The 18,318-nt window shown below is 37.9% G+C and overlaps 1 protein-coding gene across 9 annotated transcripts in view; it reads left to right on the forward strand.

Annotated features, from left to right (window-relative positions):
* ANKRD42 (ankyrin repeat domain 42) overlaps window positions 1–18,318 on the forward strand; it is an 85,023-nt gene that overhangs the window by 9,569 nt on the left and 57,136 nt on the right. For 7 of the 9 annotated variants that reach the window (XR_010946219.1, XM_067750530.1, XM_067750529.1 and 4 more), the window contains exons 3-6: window positions 2,768–2,875; window positions 5,840–5,959; window positions 6,812–6,947; window positions 11,013–11,213. Coding sequence is in view for 7 of the 9 variants with exons in the window: in XM_067750530.1 (XP_067606631.1) it covers window positions 2,768–2,875; window positions 5,840–5,959; window positions 6,812–6,947; window positions 11,013–11,213 (565 nt within the window). In the remaining 2 variants the exon portion in view is untranslated. Of the gene's footprint in view, window positions 1–2,767; window positions 2,876–5,839; window positions 5,960–6,811; window positions 6,948–9,773; window positions 9,933–11,012; window positions 11,214–18,318 lie in introns of those variants that run through there. The other 2 variants (XR_010946220.1, XM_067750533.1) reach the window with 2 other exon arrangements.

An 18,318-nucleotide genomic window follows, 5' to 3' on the forward strand; every position in this document is an offset into this window, starting at 1 on the left:
CGTTGGGTCTTTGTTGCTGCGCACGGGCTTTCTCTGGTTGTGGCGAGTGGGGGCTATTCTTCGTTGCGGTGCGTGGGCTTCTCATTGCGGTGGCTTCTCTTGTTGCGGAGCATGGGCTCTAGGCATGGGGGCTTCAGTAGCTGTGGCACAGGGGCTTAGTTGCTCCACGGCATGTGGGATCTTCCCAGACCAGGGATAGAACCCTTGCCCCCTGCAGTGGGAGCGTGGCGTCCTAACCACTGGACTGCCAGGAAATTCCCCTCTTGTTTTTATTTTTAAGCCTGGCTTCATAGGGGTCACCCCTGGGTCAGCATAGCTTAGTGATCAGCCAGTGATTAATCAGAGGTTGTGCCTAAATACCTTGAGCCAGTAAGGAGTCCATCTTTTGCTGATAGATCTGTGTGTGGTTTGGGGAATGTTTCCAAAGTCCAAGCAGTTTACAAGTCAGCCTGGCTTTTTTTTTTTTTTTTTCCCCCTGTGTTTTCAAGGCCTTATGTCTAGCCAAGAATGTCTAGCCAACTTGGGACCTCTTCAGTCTTTCCTGAGTATGAGTGACTTTGTACATGTACACAGCTTTTTATATCACAAGGGATAAGTGGAATCTTAGCAAGGCCCACTTTGGCGGTCTCATTTCTTGTATTTTTCTGTCAATTTTCTAGGTGGTTTTTAGTTTTGTTGTTTGCCCCAACAAGTATCATGACTTCAGGCTAGCTCTGATGTTGGCTTTCCTAAATTGTTGCCACTGAGGATTAGAATTGTTTTTGAAAATGTGCCTGGGCATGGACTTTTCAGTCCCTCCAGCAGGGCAGTGGAGCTGTCCACCTGGGTAGAACTTATGCATCATGACGCTACGGGTAAGGATCCTTGTAGTCCCAGGCTACTCTGCCACGGGCTCTCTCTGTTCTAACTGAGAATCAGTAGATTTTTCTTGAATAAATGCTTCTCATTTTGTTGTATGCCTTCCAGAGTCTTTAAATGGTTTTTTTTTGGCCACACCACGTAGCATGTGTGATCTTAGTTCCCCAACCAGGGATCAAACCCGTGCCCCCTGCAGTGGAAGGTTGGAGACCTAACCACTGGACTACCAAGGAATTCCCTAAATGGTTGTTTTTGACAACTTTGTCTAGCTTTGTCATTGCTTCTTCGGGGAGGATTTACCAACCTCCTCACTTAGTCATTTCTGAAGACCTGCTGATTGGTCAGTTGATTTTTGACAAAGATGCAGAGGCAATCTAATGGAGAACAGAGAGTATTTTTATTAAATGGTGCTGGCACAGTTGGACAGTCATACGTAAGAAAATGAGCCTCAACTCATACTTGGTACCATATGTAAAAATGTACTGAAAGCAGATGATAAACAAATGTAAAACTTAACCTTCTAAAACTTCTAGAAGAAAACATTGGAGAGAATCTTTGCAAATCATAAATATGACTAAGAACTTGTAGCCAGAATATATGAGACTCTTACAATTCAGTAGTAAGAAAACAACCCAATTAAAAATGGGCAAATGACTTCATTAGACACTTTCTCAAAGAGGACGTGTGGATGATAATGAGCACATGAAAAAAGTGTTCAACATCATTAGCCATTAGGGAAATGCAAATTAAAACCACAATTAGGTGTCACTACACACCGGTTAGTATGGCAAAACAAAAACAAAAACATAACCCAGAGAAATGATAATACCAAGTATTGACAAGGATATGGAGCGACTAGAACTCTCATACACTGCTGGTAGAAATGTAAAATGGTACAGTCACTTTGGAAAACAGTTTGGCAGTTTCTTATAAAGTTAAACAACATATACTTACCTGTGTCCCAGAAATCTCACTTCTGCATATTTACCCCGGAGAGATAAATAACTTGTACACGAATGTTTACAGTGGTTTTATTCTCCAGTACCTGTACAGTGTTAGCATATAGTTGGTTCTCCATAAATATTTGTTGAGTAAATGAATGACTTACTGTGATTATTAGTGAGGTTCAACTCTACCCCTCCCTATATTTTATTGGCCATTAATCTCCATGACAGGCAAATGATACCTAAATGATTAGCCTTTTCAAAAAATGATATCACAATGATTGATGTGACAGTGTATCCCAATGATACAATCAATTCTTTTATAAAGAAAGAAACTTCTTTAAGGTAGAATCTACAAACTTGAATATATAAAGAGAGTAACACTATATGCGTCACAGACCTCTAGTACTGAATTATATTGAGACTTAAGTTAATTAAAAAAAATCTTAAATGAAGATGTGTTTTACTCCCTCACTTTGTTTAATATGCCACTTATTTTCTTAGAAAGTATCATCAGAATTACAGTGTCTTCTCTGATACAGAAGTTTCTGGACCCATTTAAAGATCTATGGCAGAGATTGTAAATTGGCAGCTGTTGAGTGAATTTGACCACAGATGTGTTTTGTTTGGCTTGCAGAGTATTGGTCAAACGTAAGATATGGACCAGCATTTCACTCACTGCAAAAACTGGCTAGAATTGAGTAGTATTTCACCTTATGGACAGGGAATGTGGTCTCCAGTTTGCCATAGCTCCTACCACTCCATATTGTTTACCCAACAGTAAGGTCAAATGTGGGTTACCATATCATTGTGCTTGTGCTTTTGTTTTTCTTATACCCGGCCCCCTCATTCACTTATGATGCTTCTCAGGCTGTAGTATTTCATGATGATAGACTAACTTTAAAGATATAAAAATGTTAAAAATATCTGCTAACATGGTTAACATGGGTATTTTCTTAACGTAGTGTCTTCATTGGCTCCTCTGGCATGGAGCTGATCTCTCACGAGCAACCATGAGAGGTTGGACAGCAGCTCACATAGCTGCCATCAGGGGACAGGATGCTTGCATGCAGGTAATAATAACTTTGGTTACTTTTTTTAAAAATTCAATAAGTTTAATTACTTTAGCATAGTTCTGTTGGGCTATTGCCTTTATTCTAATAATTTGATCCCATAGACTTAGTAGTTCTGTGTTCTAAACAAAAACTTACTGGATTCCAGGACTCATATTTTGGTACCAACTGTCACTCAGACAGATTGTATAAGATCGGAAATTATATTATCTCTAAAGCAGTTGGCTATCTGTTTGGGTTGTTTTAAGGGATGTCATAGTCATGCCCAGATTATCTTCTTTATAGCTTGCCATGCCTAAAATTCCTCATTTAATGTATTTTCTGGCCAGAGTTATACATTAATATGTGGCAGGATCTAGTTTATTAGAGTAAATAGACTTAATCAATGTTGTGAAATGGACTGGAGCTTCGAGGAATACAAAATCATATAAGCAAACAGTCCCTGCCTATAAGAAGCCTGAGATTCTATTGGGAATGACAGTAGCTTTACTCAGTGAGTTACAAAACAGTACAAATCACAGTCTCTGAGTAAGGTTCTCATGAAAAGTATAGATGAGAAAAACTGTAGAACTTAAGAGAAGATAAGGGAATCATAAATGGAGGAAATGAAACTTCAGCTAATCCTAAAAGAATAGGTCGATTTTAAAAAGATAAGTAGTGAAGAAGCATTGTAGGTAGGGACGGTGTCAGGAGCAAATAAAAATAATGATTTTAATTTATTGAGCACTTTTTATGTGTCAATCACCGTCTCCCATGCATCACTTCATTTAATACAATAATCTTATGAGTTTCCCTTCATGTAGATTAGGAAACAGATTCAGAGAGTTAAGTTTGTTGCTTAAGTTAGTGACAAAGCCAGGGTTTGAACCCAGACTTTGTCCCATTAACCTTTATGCCGTAATTCTATGTGAAATCTTTGAATTGGAAAAATGAAGTGTGTTCAAGGAATATACCATTATATGAGTTTGACTGAGTGTAGATGATTTGTTCTGAACTAAGTTTAGATAAAGCCAGACTTGTAAAATGTCTTAGGAATAGAATAAAGATTCATTTGTATAGGAAAGAGAATTTTATATGTATACTATACACATGTATATATGTGTATATATATGTATATACACACACATACATACATACACACACACATGCACATAGACATTAACAGGGGAATGTAGTAATGAAAACAATATTTCAGGAAATTATTCTAGCAAGATGTATCCAGGATTATGTAGGATGAAGAGGGTGTTTGGAAGCAAAATAATCAGAGACTTTTGATATTATCACTAACCATAGAGGGTGAGATTAGTTGGTGGCAGTGGGAAACAAAGAAAATTATTTAAAACATCTTGCATAGCAGGCATTGGCAAAGTAGTGAGACTGTAAGGTTTTGAGTCAGAACGACAGATAATTATGGCACTATAGATAGGGACATCTGAAAGGCAGGGGAGGTTCGGGAGGAAGGATGTTGAGTTCAACTTTGGCCCATGTTGAGTTTAAGGTGCCTATAGGTCATTCGGGTGCCGAAGGACAGGGCAGTTGAAAAGGACACTGGTGACAAAGATTTCAGGAGTAATAAAGCTTAGAGAAGAGTACAGAGTACTGAGGATTGAATGGTGAAAAATGTTACTAGTAGGGATGGGAGGAAGCAGCGAAATGAGTAAGGAGTTCAGAGGAGAAAGAGAGATAGAGAGTCAGGACCCATTAGCGCTGTGCAAATGAAGGAAGAAGTTGAAGTCAGGCAGAGTATCACTTACAGAATAAAACTAAGGGGAATAGCACTTAAGGAAATGCCATTGAACTAGCGAACTCTCTATAGGGAGAGGTTGGCTATATTTCTATGCAGTGATAGGGACAGCACCCAATTTGCAGGTGGATTTGAAGTCGAGGCATTGAGGTATTTGAAAAGTAGGCAGTGAAAGAAAGGAGCAAATACAATAGTAACTTAAGGGGATATCAGGGTCAAATGAAGCTTTACTTGTTGCTTTCCTTCCTCTAAGCATTAGTTTAACCCACTCCCTCTCCCTTGATTGTCCTTCTGTTCCCCAAAGTGATCTCTTCATTCTTAGAGCTTTTGTGATGCTTTGGGGTACTATACTTTGTAGTTGTTACTTACCAAGGACTGCTTTGTGTAGTTGATTGTCTTTGTCTCTACATGTGTCCTAATTCCCTAAGTTGATATATCTTCATATTCTTTGTAGTGACATAGTAAGCACTCAGTATATGGTTTGTGATGATTATTGACTAGTTTGTTAATGGGAGTCAGGCAAAATCATGGATACTGTTCTTCCTAAAACTCTTGGGAGGAATTATGACTAAGTAAACTTTTGCTGAGATGCTGGTAAATATAGCCTGGTTAAAAGAAAAAAAATCTGAGGGAGATAAAACTGAAAAATATTTGCTAATAATTTTTTAAACCAATTACTCTGTATATTATATAAAGGGGTGTGTTGTGTATATGATATAACCCATATACAGAAATTGGGCCAATTGTAAATTCAGATGGAATCTCCTCAGATGCCGTTAGAATTTTGATTTGGAGGTTAGAACTGGTTACTTTAGTAATGAAATCCTTTTATTGTATTCAAAACCCAGTTAATAAAAGATTCTGCTTTTGAAATAGAGGAAGTTTAAATTTCAATTTTATTAGCTTAGCATTAAATTATTTAACTTAGTGGTTGTTAATCTGTGCTCATGAAAAGTTTGTTTTATAAATTGTATGTACATGCTCAAATCAGAATGTGAAATTGGGTATACATGTCTCCTAGGCAATGTTAAAAAGGATCTCAAGCATTTTCTTAGGACTAGCTAAGAATTTCTCACACTTTGTGTGTAGCACACATGTAAGAATTTACATAATAGCTTAGCTATAGGTTAACAAATTCCTTGCCTTTAAATAATCTGCATCTGCATTTATGATTTAACATCTATCTTCATATAAACTCATTTTTATGTCTCTACTTTCAGACTCTTATAATTAATGGAGCTAATCTGGCAGCTCAAGATGATCGTGGATGCACTCCTTTACACCTTGCGACAACACACGGACATTCTTTCACTTTACAAATAATGCTCCGAAGTGGAGTGGTGAGGGATTCCTGTTAATAAGTGAGAATGTATAATGATATGGACTATAGTCCATACAGTCCATATCATATGGACTAACATTTGGTAGTCTGGTTATCTCTTCCTGACTTTGTAAATCCCTTATGTGACTTTGAGGAAGTAATTTGATCTCTCTCTTTAGCTTTTCTATCTTTAAACATGGGAGCAATAATTTAGATAAATCATCAACAACAACAAAAAAAACAGCTTAATGGTACAAAATATTTCAGAGGCTATGAATTCTTCATGTTAGTTCAGAGTTTAACAGGGAAGATTCTGAAGCTTCCAGACACATCTTAACCAGGGATTGTAAATCTTTCTGACTTGCTGTGTGTTTACCTGTTTGGTAACTCTTATTTCATACACTAATTTAGAAAGTGATTTATATCTCCAGAAATTTCATTTATTGTGATATTTATTTTTAATATTACCCAGTGGCTGTAAAAAGTAACTTCTTATAAGAGTTAAATATTTTTTCATTAACTCTTTGGTTATGCTCCCAAGGATAATATTTGATCATTTGAATCCATCTCTTTCATTTTATTGGTCAGGAACTTGTGACCAGTAAAATGACTAGTTAAGTTCCTTTTTAAAAAGAACCGATTTTTATGTGGCTAGTTATGTTCTTTTTTAAAAGACTTTATAATTTCATTTGTATATTATTAGCTCATATGTTCAAATCAGTGGTTGCAGTAAATATTTCTATGATATTTAGTGTTTGCCTTATAGTTTTAAGGACAGCCTCCAATTCTCATTTGCAGAATTAAGCTGCTAGACTTAGTGTTTCCCCTACAAAACGTAAAAGAACTGAGTCCTTGTGAATGTTACCTCTAGGATCCCAGCGTGACTGATAAGAGAGAGTGGAAACCTGTGCATTATGCAGCTTTTCATGGGCGGCTTGGCTGTCTGCAACTTCTCATTAAATGGGGATGTAGCATAGAAGATGTGGACTACAATGGAAACCTTCCAGGTATTCGCAAAAGCAAATATTTTGTTTTTCTATTAATGTAAACTTTAACAATGTTTGATCATGTTTAAGAAATTTGAACTGTCATCATTCTGATATTTCCTAACAAAACTAAAGTAGTAAATATGTTGACATGAACATTTTTTATCTTATATTATGTCTATGTTATGTACCCATCATGTGACTGATTTTTTTTTCTGGAACCATATTAGCAAAAGAGAAATATCCAAAATTAAACTTGGATTTACTCTTCCCACCAGCTGTTTCCCTCATCTACTCTCTAGTGTTATTGTTTTTTAACTTCATATGTCTCTTCCCCACAGATTACTTAAAAAAGTAATAGTACAGATAGTGGACACTAGTGTATTTGAGTTAATTTGCTAATTGCAGTTGTCTAGCCTGCGGTCAACTAGCCAGCTGAGACCTATACTCTTAAGTACCCTGTCTTCTTCTAAGAGGTGCTGTAGAAGTTCAGAAGAGAGTTAGACCACAGTGAGATTGGTTACTGAAACAATACTTGAACTATGTCTTAAAGGAATCTTAGGTAGCAAACAAATGAAGGGGAAGTCCAGGCAAAATAATCACTTTGATTATTAAAAACTCCCTAGATCCCAGTGGATCTCTGATTACTTAGCTTGGCATGCTGGGCCTTCATAATTTGGCTCTGACTTTCCTCCCTGCCCTCATCTTCCATCCCTTGACACTGCTATCTTGGATCATTTTGCTTCTTTCTGAAGGACATCCTTTAGTGTTCATTTAGTGAAGGTTTGTTGGTATGACCCTCTCGATTTTTGTGTATCTGGAAGTAACTCTTTTACTCTCAGTCTTTTTAAAAAAAATTTTATTTTTGACATATACATACAGAAAAACGCCCAATCCAGATGCACAGCTCACTAAATTTTCACAAGTGAACACTTCTCTGTGACCATTAGCTAAATCAAGAAACGGGGTAGTCTCCTTTGTGTCCTCTTTCTAGTTACTGCCAACTTCCAAAGTTAATCACTACCTTGACTTCCAACATAAAAATTAGTATTGTTTTTTTTCTGAACTCCATGGAATAAAATAATACACTGGTGTCCGTTTGTGTGTGGCTTCTTTTGACTTTCCAAAGTGGTTGTTATCAATTTATACACCCACAGGCAGTGTTTAAGGCTTTCAGTTACTCCACTTTCTCATCAGCACTTGACACTATCAGTTTTTTTAGTTTTCGTCATTCTTTTGAGTGTATAGTAATATCTCATTGTGGTTGTAATTTGAATTTTCTCTGATGACTAGAGATGTAGAACATCATTTCATATGATTAATGGCTGTTTAGTTATTTTCTTCTGTGAAATACCAGTTTGAAGCTTCTGCACTTCTTTTTTTTTTTAACTATACGCGGGCCTGTCACTGTTGTGGCCTCTTCTGCTGTGGAGCACAGGCTCCGGACGCGCAGGCTCAGCGGCCATGGCTCATGGGCCCAGCCGCTCCGCGGCATGTGGGATCTTCCCTGACCAGGGCACGAACCCATGTCCCCTGCGTCGGCAGGTGGACTCTCAACCACTGCGCCACCAGGGAAGCCCTGCATTTTTTTTTTTTTTTTATTGAGTTGTTCCTCTTTTTTTCTAATTGAGTTGTAGGGGTTCTTTATATATTCTAACCACAAGCTCTTTGTCACTTACATGTGTTGCAAATATCTTTTCCTTTTAAGTATCCTTTCCATTCTATTGTCTTGCCTTTTCATTCTTTTAAGATATCTTTTGATGAACAGAAGTTTTCATTTTACTGTAGTCCAGTTTAATAAGCTCTTCCTTTATGGTTAGTACTTTCTGAATCCTGTGAAAAAAAAAGTAAGGAAAGACTTTTTTTAACAGGATTCAGAAAGTCTTCATTTCATGAAGACACTCTTTTATATTATCTTCTAGGAATTTTATTATTTTATTTTCACATTTCCACCTGGAATTGACTTTTCTTCAATACAAGGTAGGGGGGAATTTCATTTTTATTTAGTTCTTTATTGAATTTGCCTGATCACTTTGTTAGTCTCTTGTTGCCCGCTCATTGAAAAAAAAATCAACTTTTATTTCCTTAAACATGTATAATTATTTTATAACCATGTGTAGTATATTTTTTAATAGTATAAGGTAGAGGTTAAGAATGTGGCCTCAGGACTAGACTGCTTATATTCAGACCTCTCTGTTAAAAACTATTAATTCAAAATTTATTAAGCATCTGTGTGTCAGTCCCTAGGTGCTGGGGATATCACTGCAAATAAAACAGACAAAAGTCTCTGCCTTTGTGTGTGGTGAGGTGGGAGACAGACAATAATAAAAATGAATTAACAGAATATATATTGTATTAAATAGGGATATGTGTTTAGATTAAATAGCAAAGGGGAGTAGAGTGTTACAGGGGATGAAGTTTGAAATAGGGTAGTCAGGGAAGCCTTCACTGAAGAGGTGACATTTGGGTGAAGACTTGGAGTTGAGGGAGCAAGTCTTGATATCCTGGGGGACGAACATTTTAGGAAGATGTAACAGCAATGTGTAAAGTTCCTGAGGCAGGGTCATGCCTTGCGTATTTGAGTAACAGCAAGTCAGTGTGGTTGGAACAGAAGTGAGGGTGTAATAGATGATGAGGTCAGAGAGGTAACAAGAGCCATTGAAGCATTTTGAGCGTGGGAGTGACATGATCTATGTTTAAAACCATCATTTTGGCTATTGTGTTTATAATACTAGATTGTAGTGAGGGTGTGGGCGTGAGTGGTTAGGAGCTTGATGCAATAATTTAGGTTACTGTTTGGTTGGACTAGATAATGAGAAGTAATTGGGGTCTGTGTATCTTTTACAGATAGAGCCAGTAAGATTTGCTGATTGATTAGATGTGGGGAGTGACAGAAATGGGAGTCAAGGATGGCTCCAGGGTTTTTGGCTTGACCTTCATGGAAAGGAGAGCATTTCCATTAACTGAGATGGAGAAAGCTGTGTAAGGAATATGTATGCAAAAAGGGTAAGGAGTTCAGTTTTTGACCTGTTAAGTTTGAAATGCCTATGATACATTTCATGTATATGATGAGTAAGCAGTTAGAGGAGTCTGAACTTTCAGAGGGAGTTTTTTAGTGGAAGGTTCAGCTGAGAAAGTGTACACTGTCATGTGCTAACTACTTGTGGACATTGTTACTTAATTGATTCTCCTGAGTTTTACTGGTGACTTGGGCACTGCCCTACTTCTCCAGAGCCAAGATTTGTATACAAATTGGAGTCTTTCCCAAATAGTCACTTCTCAAGAGGTGTAAAGGCTCTCTTGTTCTTTGTGATCATTGCCTCTAAGCTTGTAATACCCCAGAACGATTCCTGTTTTTTGCAGCTTTTGGGTTATGGCTGTCCCTCAATCTGATTCATTATATTGATATTTTCTTTCAGGGATTCCTTAACATTTCTTGTCTGTTCGTGGTGTTCTTGTCTGTTTTTCTTGTCCTTTATGGCTTTAAAAAATATCTTTCTATTATTTTCAAGAATTTAAGAGAAGAAATGGTGAGATAGTATGTGTGCTTAGTCTGCAGTTTTGATCTAGTCTTCTTGTTTATAATAAAAATAATGTTTATGAAAAAGTGACAAAATACATAGTGATAAAAATAACATCACCCCTATTTGCATAGTGACTATTTTGGTTTATTTCTTCCACTTTTTTCCAAAATATTAAGATAAATTTATCTATCTAGCACCTATATTACATAGAAGGCATTTTTTTCATATAATTATAAGCTGCGCAGTTGGGATTTCACTTTCCAAGAGAATTGTCTGAGACCTGCTCTTTGGTGACCCTCACTTGGCCTCTCTACATTCACAGTAAGTGTAGCTATTCAACCATTTAATCTACTGCTGTGGCTTGACTAGAAGGCTGACTGAGTAAGGACATGTAAGCTGGAAAAATGGTCTGTTATCCTTGCATCCAGAGTACATCTCTGTTATATAGGATAGGGATAGTTGTCTCCCTAGGAGGTTTAGAGTTAATGTGTTGTTTCTTTTTTCAAGATATTTTATTGTCAATTTAAAATTAAATTATTATTATTTTTTCTCTCACCTATAGTTCACTTAGCAGCCATGGAAGGCCACCTTCACTGTTTTAAATTCCTACTCAGTAGAATGAGCAGTGCCTCCCAAGCTTTGAAAGCCTTCAATGATAATGGAGAAAATGTATTGGACTTAGCCCAGAGGTTCTTTAAGCAGAACATTTTACAGTTTATCCAGGGGGCTGAGTATGAAGGAAATGATCCAAAAGATCAAGAAAGTAAGTAATAAACCTGAAGTGTTTTAGCATTTAATAAGTAGAATAAATGGAGGAGGAAAAGAAAGGAGTTATAAGACATGTTATATTAAAATATGTTATGTATCATTGTCCACACATTCATCCAGATTCTCTTCTTTATATGAAATATTTTAAGCAGAAATATAGAGAGATTAATGTAATATAATGAACACTTCTTTTTTTTTAACATCTTTATTGGAGTATAATTGCTTTACAATGGTGTGTTAGTTTCTGCATTATAACAAATTGAATCAGCTATACATATACATATATCCCCATATCCCCTCCCTTTTGCGTCTCCCTCCCACCCTCCCTATCCCACCCCTGTAGGTGGACACAAAGCAGCGAGCTGATCTCCCTGTGCTATGCGGCTGATTCCCACTAGCTATCTGTTTTACATTTGGTAGTGTATATATGTCCATGCCACTCTCTTACTTCGTCCCAACTTACCCTTACCCCTCCCCGTGTCCTCAAGGCTGTTCTCTATGTCTGTGTCTTTATTCCTGTCCTGCCCCTAGATTCTTCAGAACCATTTTTTTTTTAGGTTACATATATATGTGTTAGCATACGCTATTTGTTTTTCTCTTTCTGACTTACTTCACTCTGTATGACAGTCTCTAGGTCCATCCACCTCACTACAAATAACTCAATTTCATTTCTTTTTATGGCTGAGTAATATTCCATTGTATATATGTGCCACATCTTCTTTATCCATTCATCTGTCGACGGGCACTTAGGTTGCTTCCATGTCCTGGCTATTGTAAATAGTGCTGCAATGAACATTGTGGTACATGACACATTTTGAATTACGGTTTTCTCAGGGTATATGCCCAGTAGTGGGATTGCTGGGTCGTATGGTATTTCTATTTTTAGTTTTATAAGGAACCTCCATACTGTTCTCCATAGTGGCTGTATCAATTTACATTCCCACCAGCAGTGCAAGAGGGTTCCCTTTTCTCCACACCCTCTCCAGCATTTATTGTTTGTAGATTTTTTGATGATGGCCATTCTGACTGGTGTGAGGTGATACCTCATTGTAGTTTTGATTTGCATTTCTCTAATGATTAGTGATGTTGAGCATCCTTTCATGTGTTCGTTGGCAATCTGTATATCTTCTTTGGAGAAATGTCTATTTAGGTCTTCTGCCCATTTTTGGATTGGGTTGTTTGGTTTTTTGATATTGAGCTGCATGAGCTGCTTATAAATTTTGGAGATTAATCCTTTGTCAGTTGCTTTGTTTGCAAATATTTTCTCCCATTCTGAGGGTTGTCTTTCGTCTTGTTTATGGTCTCCTTTGCTGTGCAAAAGCTTTTAAGTTTCATTAGGTCCCATTTGTTTAGTTTTGTTTTTATTTCCATTTCTCTAGGAGGTGAGTCAAAAAGGATCTTGCTGTGATTTACGTCATAGAGTATTCTGCCTATGTTTTCCTCTAAGAGTTGTATAGTATCTGGCCTTATATTTAGGTCTTTAATCCATTTTGAGTTTATTTTTGTGTATGGTGTTAGGGAGTGTTCTAATATCATTCTTTTGCATGTAGCTGTCGAGTTTTCCCAGCACTACTTATTGAAGAGGCTGTCTTTTCTCCATTGTATATTCTTGCCGCCTTTATCAAAGATAAGGTGCCCATATGTGCGTGGGTTTATCTCTGGGCTTTCTATCCTGTTCCACTGATACCTAGTTTTCTTTTTGTGCCAGTACCATGCTGTCTTGATTACTGTAGCTTTGTAGTATAGTCTGAAGTCCGGGAGCCTGATTCCTTCAGCTCCATTTTTCTTTCTCAAGATTGCTTTGGCTCTTTGGGGTCTTTTGTGTTTCCATACAAATTGTGAGATTTTTTGTTCTAGTTCTGTGAAAAATGCCATTGGTAGTTTGATAGGGATTGCATTGAATCTGTAGATTGCTTTGGGTAGTATAGTCATTTGACAATGTTGATTCTTCCAATCCAAGAACATGGTATATCTCTCCATCTGTTTGTGCCATCTTTAATTTCTTTCATCATTGCCTTATAGTTTTCTGCATACAGGTCTTTTACCTCGTTAGGTAGGTTTATTCCTAGGTATTTCATTCTTTTTGTTGTGGTAAATGGGAGTGTTTCCTTAGTTTCTCTTTAAGATTTTTTGTCATTACTGTATAGGAATGCAAGAGATTTCTGTGGTTTAATTTTGTATCCTGCTACTTTACCAAATTCATTGATTAGCTCTAGTAGTTTTCTGGTAGCATCTTTAGGATTCTCTACGTATAGTATCATGTCATCTGCAAACAGTGACAGTTTTACTTCCTTTCCAATTTGGATTCCTTTTATTTCTTTTTCTTCTCTGATTGCTGTGGCTAAAACTTCCAAAACTATGTTGAATAATAGTGGTGTGAGTGGGCAACCTTTTCTTGTTCCTGATCTTAGTGGAAATGTTTTCAGTTTTTCACCATTGAGGATGATGTTGGCAGTGGGTTTGTCATATATGACCTTTATTATGTTGAGGTAAGTTCTGTCTGTGCCTACTTTCTGGAGGGTTTTTATCATAAATGGGTGTTGAATTTTGTCGAAAGCTTTCTCTGCATCTACTGAGATGATCATATGGTTTATATCCTTCAGTTTGTTAATATGGTTTATCACATTGATTGATTTGCATATATTGAAGAATCCTGGCATTCCTGGGTTAAACCCCACTTGATCATGGTGTATGATCCTTTTAATGTGTTGTTGGATTCTGTTGGCTAGTATTTTGTTGAGGATTTTTCCATCTATGTTCATCAGTGATATTGGCCTGTAGTTTTCTTTCTTTGTGACATCTTTGTCTGGTTTTGGTATGAGGGTGATGGTGGTCTCGTAGAATGAGTTTGGGAGTGTACCTCCCTGTGGTATATTTTGGAAGAGTTTGAGAAGGATAGGTGTTAGCTCTTCTCTAAATGTTTGATAGAATTCGCCTGTGAAGCCATCTGGTCCTGGGCTTTTGTTTGTTGGGAGATTTTTTTTTTTTTTTTGGAGGTACGCAGGCCTCTCACTGTTGTGGCCTCTCCCATTGCGGAGCACAGGCTCCAGACGTGCAGGCTCAGCAGCCATGGCTCACGGGCCCAGCCACTCCGCGGCATGTGGGATCTTCCTGGACTGGGGCACGAACCCATGTCCCCTGCATCGGCAGGCGGACTCTCAACCACTGCGCCACCAGGGAAGCCCTGTTGGAAGATTTTTTATCATAGTTTCGATTTTAGTGCTTATGATTGGTCTGTTTGTTTTCTGTTTCTTCCTGGTTCAGTGTCAGAGGGTTGTGCTTTTCTTAGAATTTGTCCATTTCTTCCAGGTTGTCGATTTTACTGGCTTATAGTTGCTTGTAGTAATCTCTTATGGTCCTTTGTATTTCTGCAGTGTCAGTTGTTATTTCTCCTTTTTCATTTCTAAGTATATTGATTTGAGTCTTCTCCCTATTTTTCTTTATGAGTCTGGCTAATGGTTTATCTATTTTGTTTATCTTCTCTAAGAACCAGCTTTTAATTTTATTGATCTTTGCTATTGTTTCCTTCATTTCTTTTTCATTTATTTCTGATCTGATCTTTATGATTTCTTTCCTTCTGCTAACTGTGGGGTTTTTTTGTTCTTCTTTCTCTAATTGCTTTAGGTGTAAGGTTAGGTTGTTTATTTGAGATTTTTCTTGTTTCTTGAGGTAGGATTGTATTGCATAAACTTCCCTCTTAGAACTGCTTTTGCTACACCCCATAGGTTTTGGGTCATCATGTTTTCATTGTCATTTGTTTCTAAGTGTTTTTTGATTTCTTCTTTGATTTCTTCAGTGATCTCTTCGTTTTTAAGTAGTGTATTGTTTAGCCTCCATGTGTTTGTATTTTTTACAGATCTTTTCCTGTAATTGATATTTAGTCTCATAGCATTGTGGTTGGAAAAGATACTTGTTACAATTTCTGTTTACTTATATTTACCAAGGCTTGATTTGTGACCCAAGATATGACTTATCCTGGAGAATGTGCCATGAGCACTTGAGAAGAAAGTGTATTCTGTTATTTTTGGATGGAATGTCCTATAAATATCAATTAAGTCCATCTTGTTTAATGTATCATTTAAAGCTTGTGTTTCCTTATTTATTTTCATTTTGGTTGATCTGTCCATTGGTGAAAGTGGGGTGTTAAAGTCCCCTATTATGATTGTGTTACTGTCATTTTCCCCTTTTATGGCTGGTAGCATTTCCCTTATGTATTGAGGTGCCCCTATGTTGGGTGCATAAATATTTACAGTTGTTATACCTTCTTGGATTGATTCCTTGATCATTATGAAGTGTCCTTCTTTGTCTCTTGTAGTAGTCTTTATCTTAAAGTCTATTTTGTCTGATATTAGAGTTGCTACTCCAGCTTTCTTTTGATTTCCATTTGCATGGAATATCTTTTTACATCCCCTCACTTTCAGTCTGTATGTGTCCCTAGGTCTGAAGTGGGTCTCTTGTAGACACCATATATATGGGTCTTGTTTTGTATCCATTCAGCCAGTCTATGTCTTTTGGTTGGAACATTTAATCCATTTACATTTATGGTAGTTATTGATATGTATGTTCCTGTTACCATTTTCTTAATTGTTTTGGGTTTGTTATTTTAAGTCTTTTCCTTCTTTTGTGTTTCCTGCCTAGAGAAGTTTCTTTAGCATTTGTTGTAAAGCTGGTTTGGTGGTACTGAATTCTTAGATTTTGCTTGTCTGTAAAGGTTTTAATTTCTCCGTTGAATCTGAATGAGATCCTTGCTGCGTATTTTTCCCTTTCATCACTTCAAGTATGTCCTGCCACTCCCTTCTGGCTTGCAGAGTGGCTGCTGAAAGATCAGCTGTTAACCTTCTGGGGATTCCCTTGTATGTTATTTGTTGCTTTTGCCTTGCTGCTTTTAATATTTTTTCTTTGTATTTAATTTCTGATAGTTTGATTAATATGTGTCTTGGGCATATGTGTCTTGGCATGTTTCTCCTTGGATTTATCCTGTATGGGACTCTGCGCTTCCTGGACTCCATTCACTCTTTCCTTTCCCATATTAGGGAAGTTTTCAACTATACAACTATAATCTCCTCAAATATTTTCGCAGTCCCTTTTTTTTTCTCTTCTTCTTCTGGGACCCCTGTAATTTGAATGTTGATGCGTTTAATGTTGTCCCGGAAGTCTCTGAGACTGTCCTCAATTCTTTTCATTCTTTTTTCTTTATTCTGCTCTGCGGTAGTTATTTCCACTATTTTATCTTCCAGGTCACTTATCTGTTCTTGCGCCTCAGTTATTCTGCTATTGATTCCTTCTAGAGAATTTTTAATTTCATTTATTGTGTTGTTCATCATTGTTTGTTTGCTCTTTAGTTCTTCTAGGTCCTTGTTAAACGTTTCTCATATTTTCGCCATTCTATTTCCAAGATTTTACATCATCTTTACTGTCATTACTCTGAATTCTTTTTCAGGTAGGCTACCTATTTCCTCTTCATTTGTTTGGTTTGGTGGGTTTTTACCTTGCTCCTTCATCTGCTGCATATGTCTCTGTCTTCTCATTTTGTTTAACTTACTATGTTTGGGGTCTCCTTTTCACAGGCTGCAGGTTCGTAGTTCCTGTTGTTTTTGGTGTCTGCCCCTAGTGGGTGAGGTTGGTTCAGTGGGTTATGTAGGCTTCCTGGTGGAGGGGTCTGGTGCCTGTGTTCTAGTGGGTTGGACTGGATCTTGTCTTTCTGGTGGGCAGGACTGCTTCTGGTGGTGTGTTTTGGGGTGTCTATGACCTTATTATGATTTTAGGCAGCCTCTCTGCTAATGGGTGGGGTTGTGTTCCTGTCTTGCTAGTTTTTTGGCATAAGATGTCCACCACTGTAGCTTGCTGGTTGTTGAGTGGAGCTGGGTCTTAGCGTTGAGATGGAGATCTCTGGGAGAGCTTTTGCTGTTTGATATTACTTGGGGCCGGGAGATCTCTGGTGGACCAGTGTCCTGAACTTGGCTCTCCCACCTCAGAGGCTCAGGCCTGACACCTGGCTGGAGCACCAAGACCCTGTGAGCCACACAGCTCAGAAGAAAAGGGAGAAAAAGAAAGAAAGAAAAGTATATAAATAAATAAATTTATTTTAAAAAATATAAAATATTATTATTAATAAAAAATTAAGAAGTAAAATAAATAAAAAGGAAAGGAAGAATGGAAAACAAAAAACGAAAGAAACGAAAAAACAAATCCACCAATGATAAGAAGCGCTAAAAACTATACCAAAAAAAAAGGGACAGACAGAACCCTAGGACTAATGGCAGAAAGCTATACAGACAAAATCACATGAAGAAGCATACACATACACACTCACAAAAAGAGAAAAAGGGAAAATAAAATATATATATATTAAAAAAAGAGAGAAATCAAATCAGTAAACAAATCTACCAGTAATAATAAGCTCTAAATACTAAACTAAGATAAACATAAAACCAGAAAGAAATTAGTTGCAGAAAGCACACCCCAAGTCTACAGTTGTTCCCAAAGTCCACCATCTCAATTTTGGGATAATTCGTTGTTTATTCAGGTACTCCACAGATGCAGGGTACATGACGTTGATTGTGGAGATTTAATCCACTGCTCCTGAGGCTGCTGGGAGAAATTTCGCTTTCTCTTTGTTGGCACAGCTCCTGGGGTTCAGCTTTGGATTTGGCCCTGCCTCTGTGTGTAGGTCGCCTGAGGGCGTCTGTTCCCCACCCAGACAGGAGGGGGTTAAAGGTGCCACTGATTAGGGGGCTCTGGCTCACTCAGGCCAGGGAGAGGGAGGGGAATGCAGGGCGAGTCTGCTGCTGCAGAGGCTGGCGTGACGTTGCAGTGTGTTATCCCAGGGAAGTTGTCCCTGGATCAGAGGACCCTGGCAGTAGCGGGCTGCACAGGCTCCCAGGAAGGAAGCTGTGGATAGTGACCTGTGCTTGCACGCAGGCATCTTGGTGGCTGCAGCAGCAGCCTTAGCGTTTTATGCCCATCTCTGGTGTCTGCTCTGATAGGCACGGCTTGCGCCCGTCTCTGGAGCTCGTTTTGGTGGTGCTCTGAATCCCCTCTCCTCGCGCACCCCAAAACAATGGTCTCTTGCCTCTTAGGCAAGTCCAGGCTTTTTCCTG

Source organism: Pseudorca crassidens, chromosome 9 (genome assembly GCF_039906515.1).
Source record: "Pseudorca crassidens isolate mPseCra1 chromosome 9, mPseCra1.hap1, whole genome shotgun sequence".
Classification (NCBI taxonomy): Eukaryota; Metazoa; Chordata; class Mammalia; order Artiodactyla; family Delphinidae; genus Pseudorca; species Pseudorca crassidens.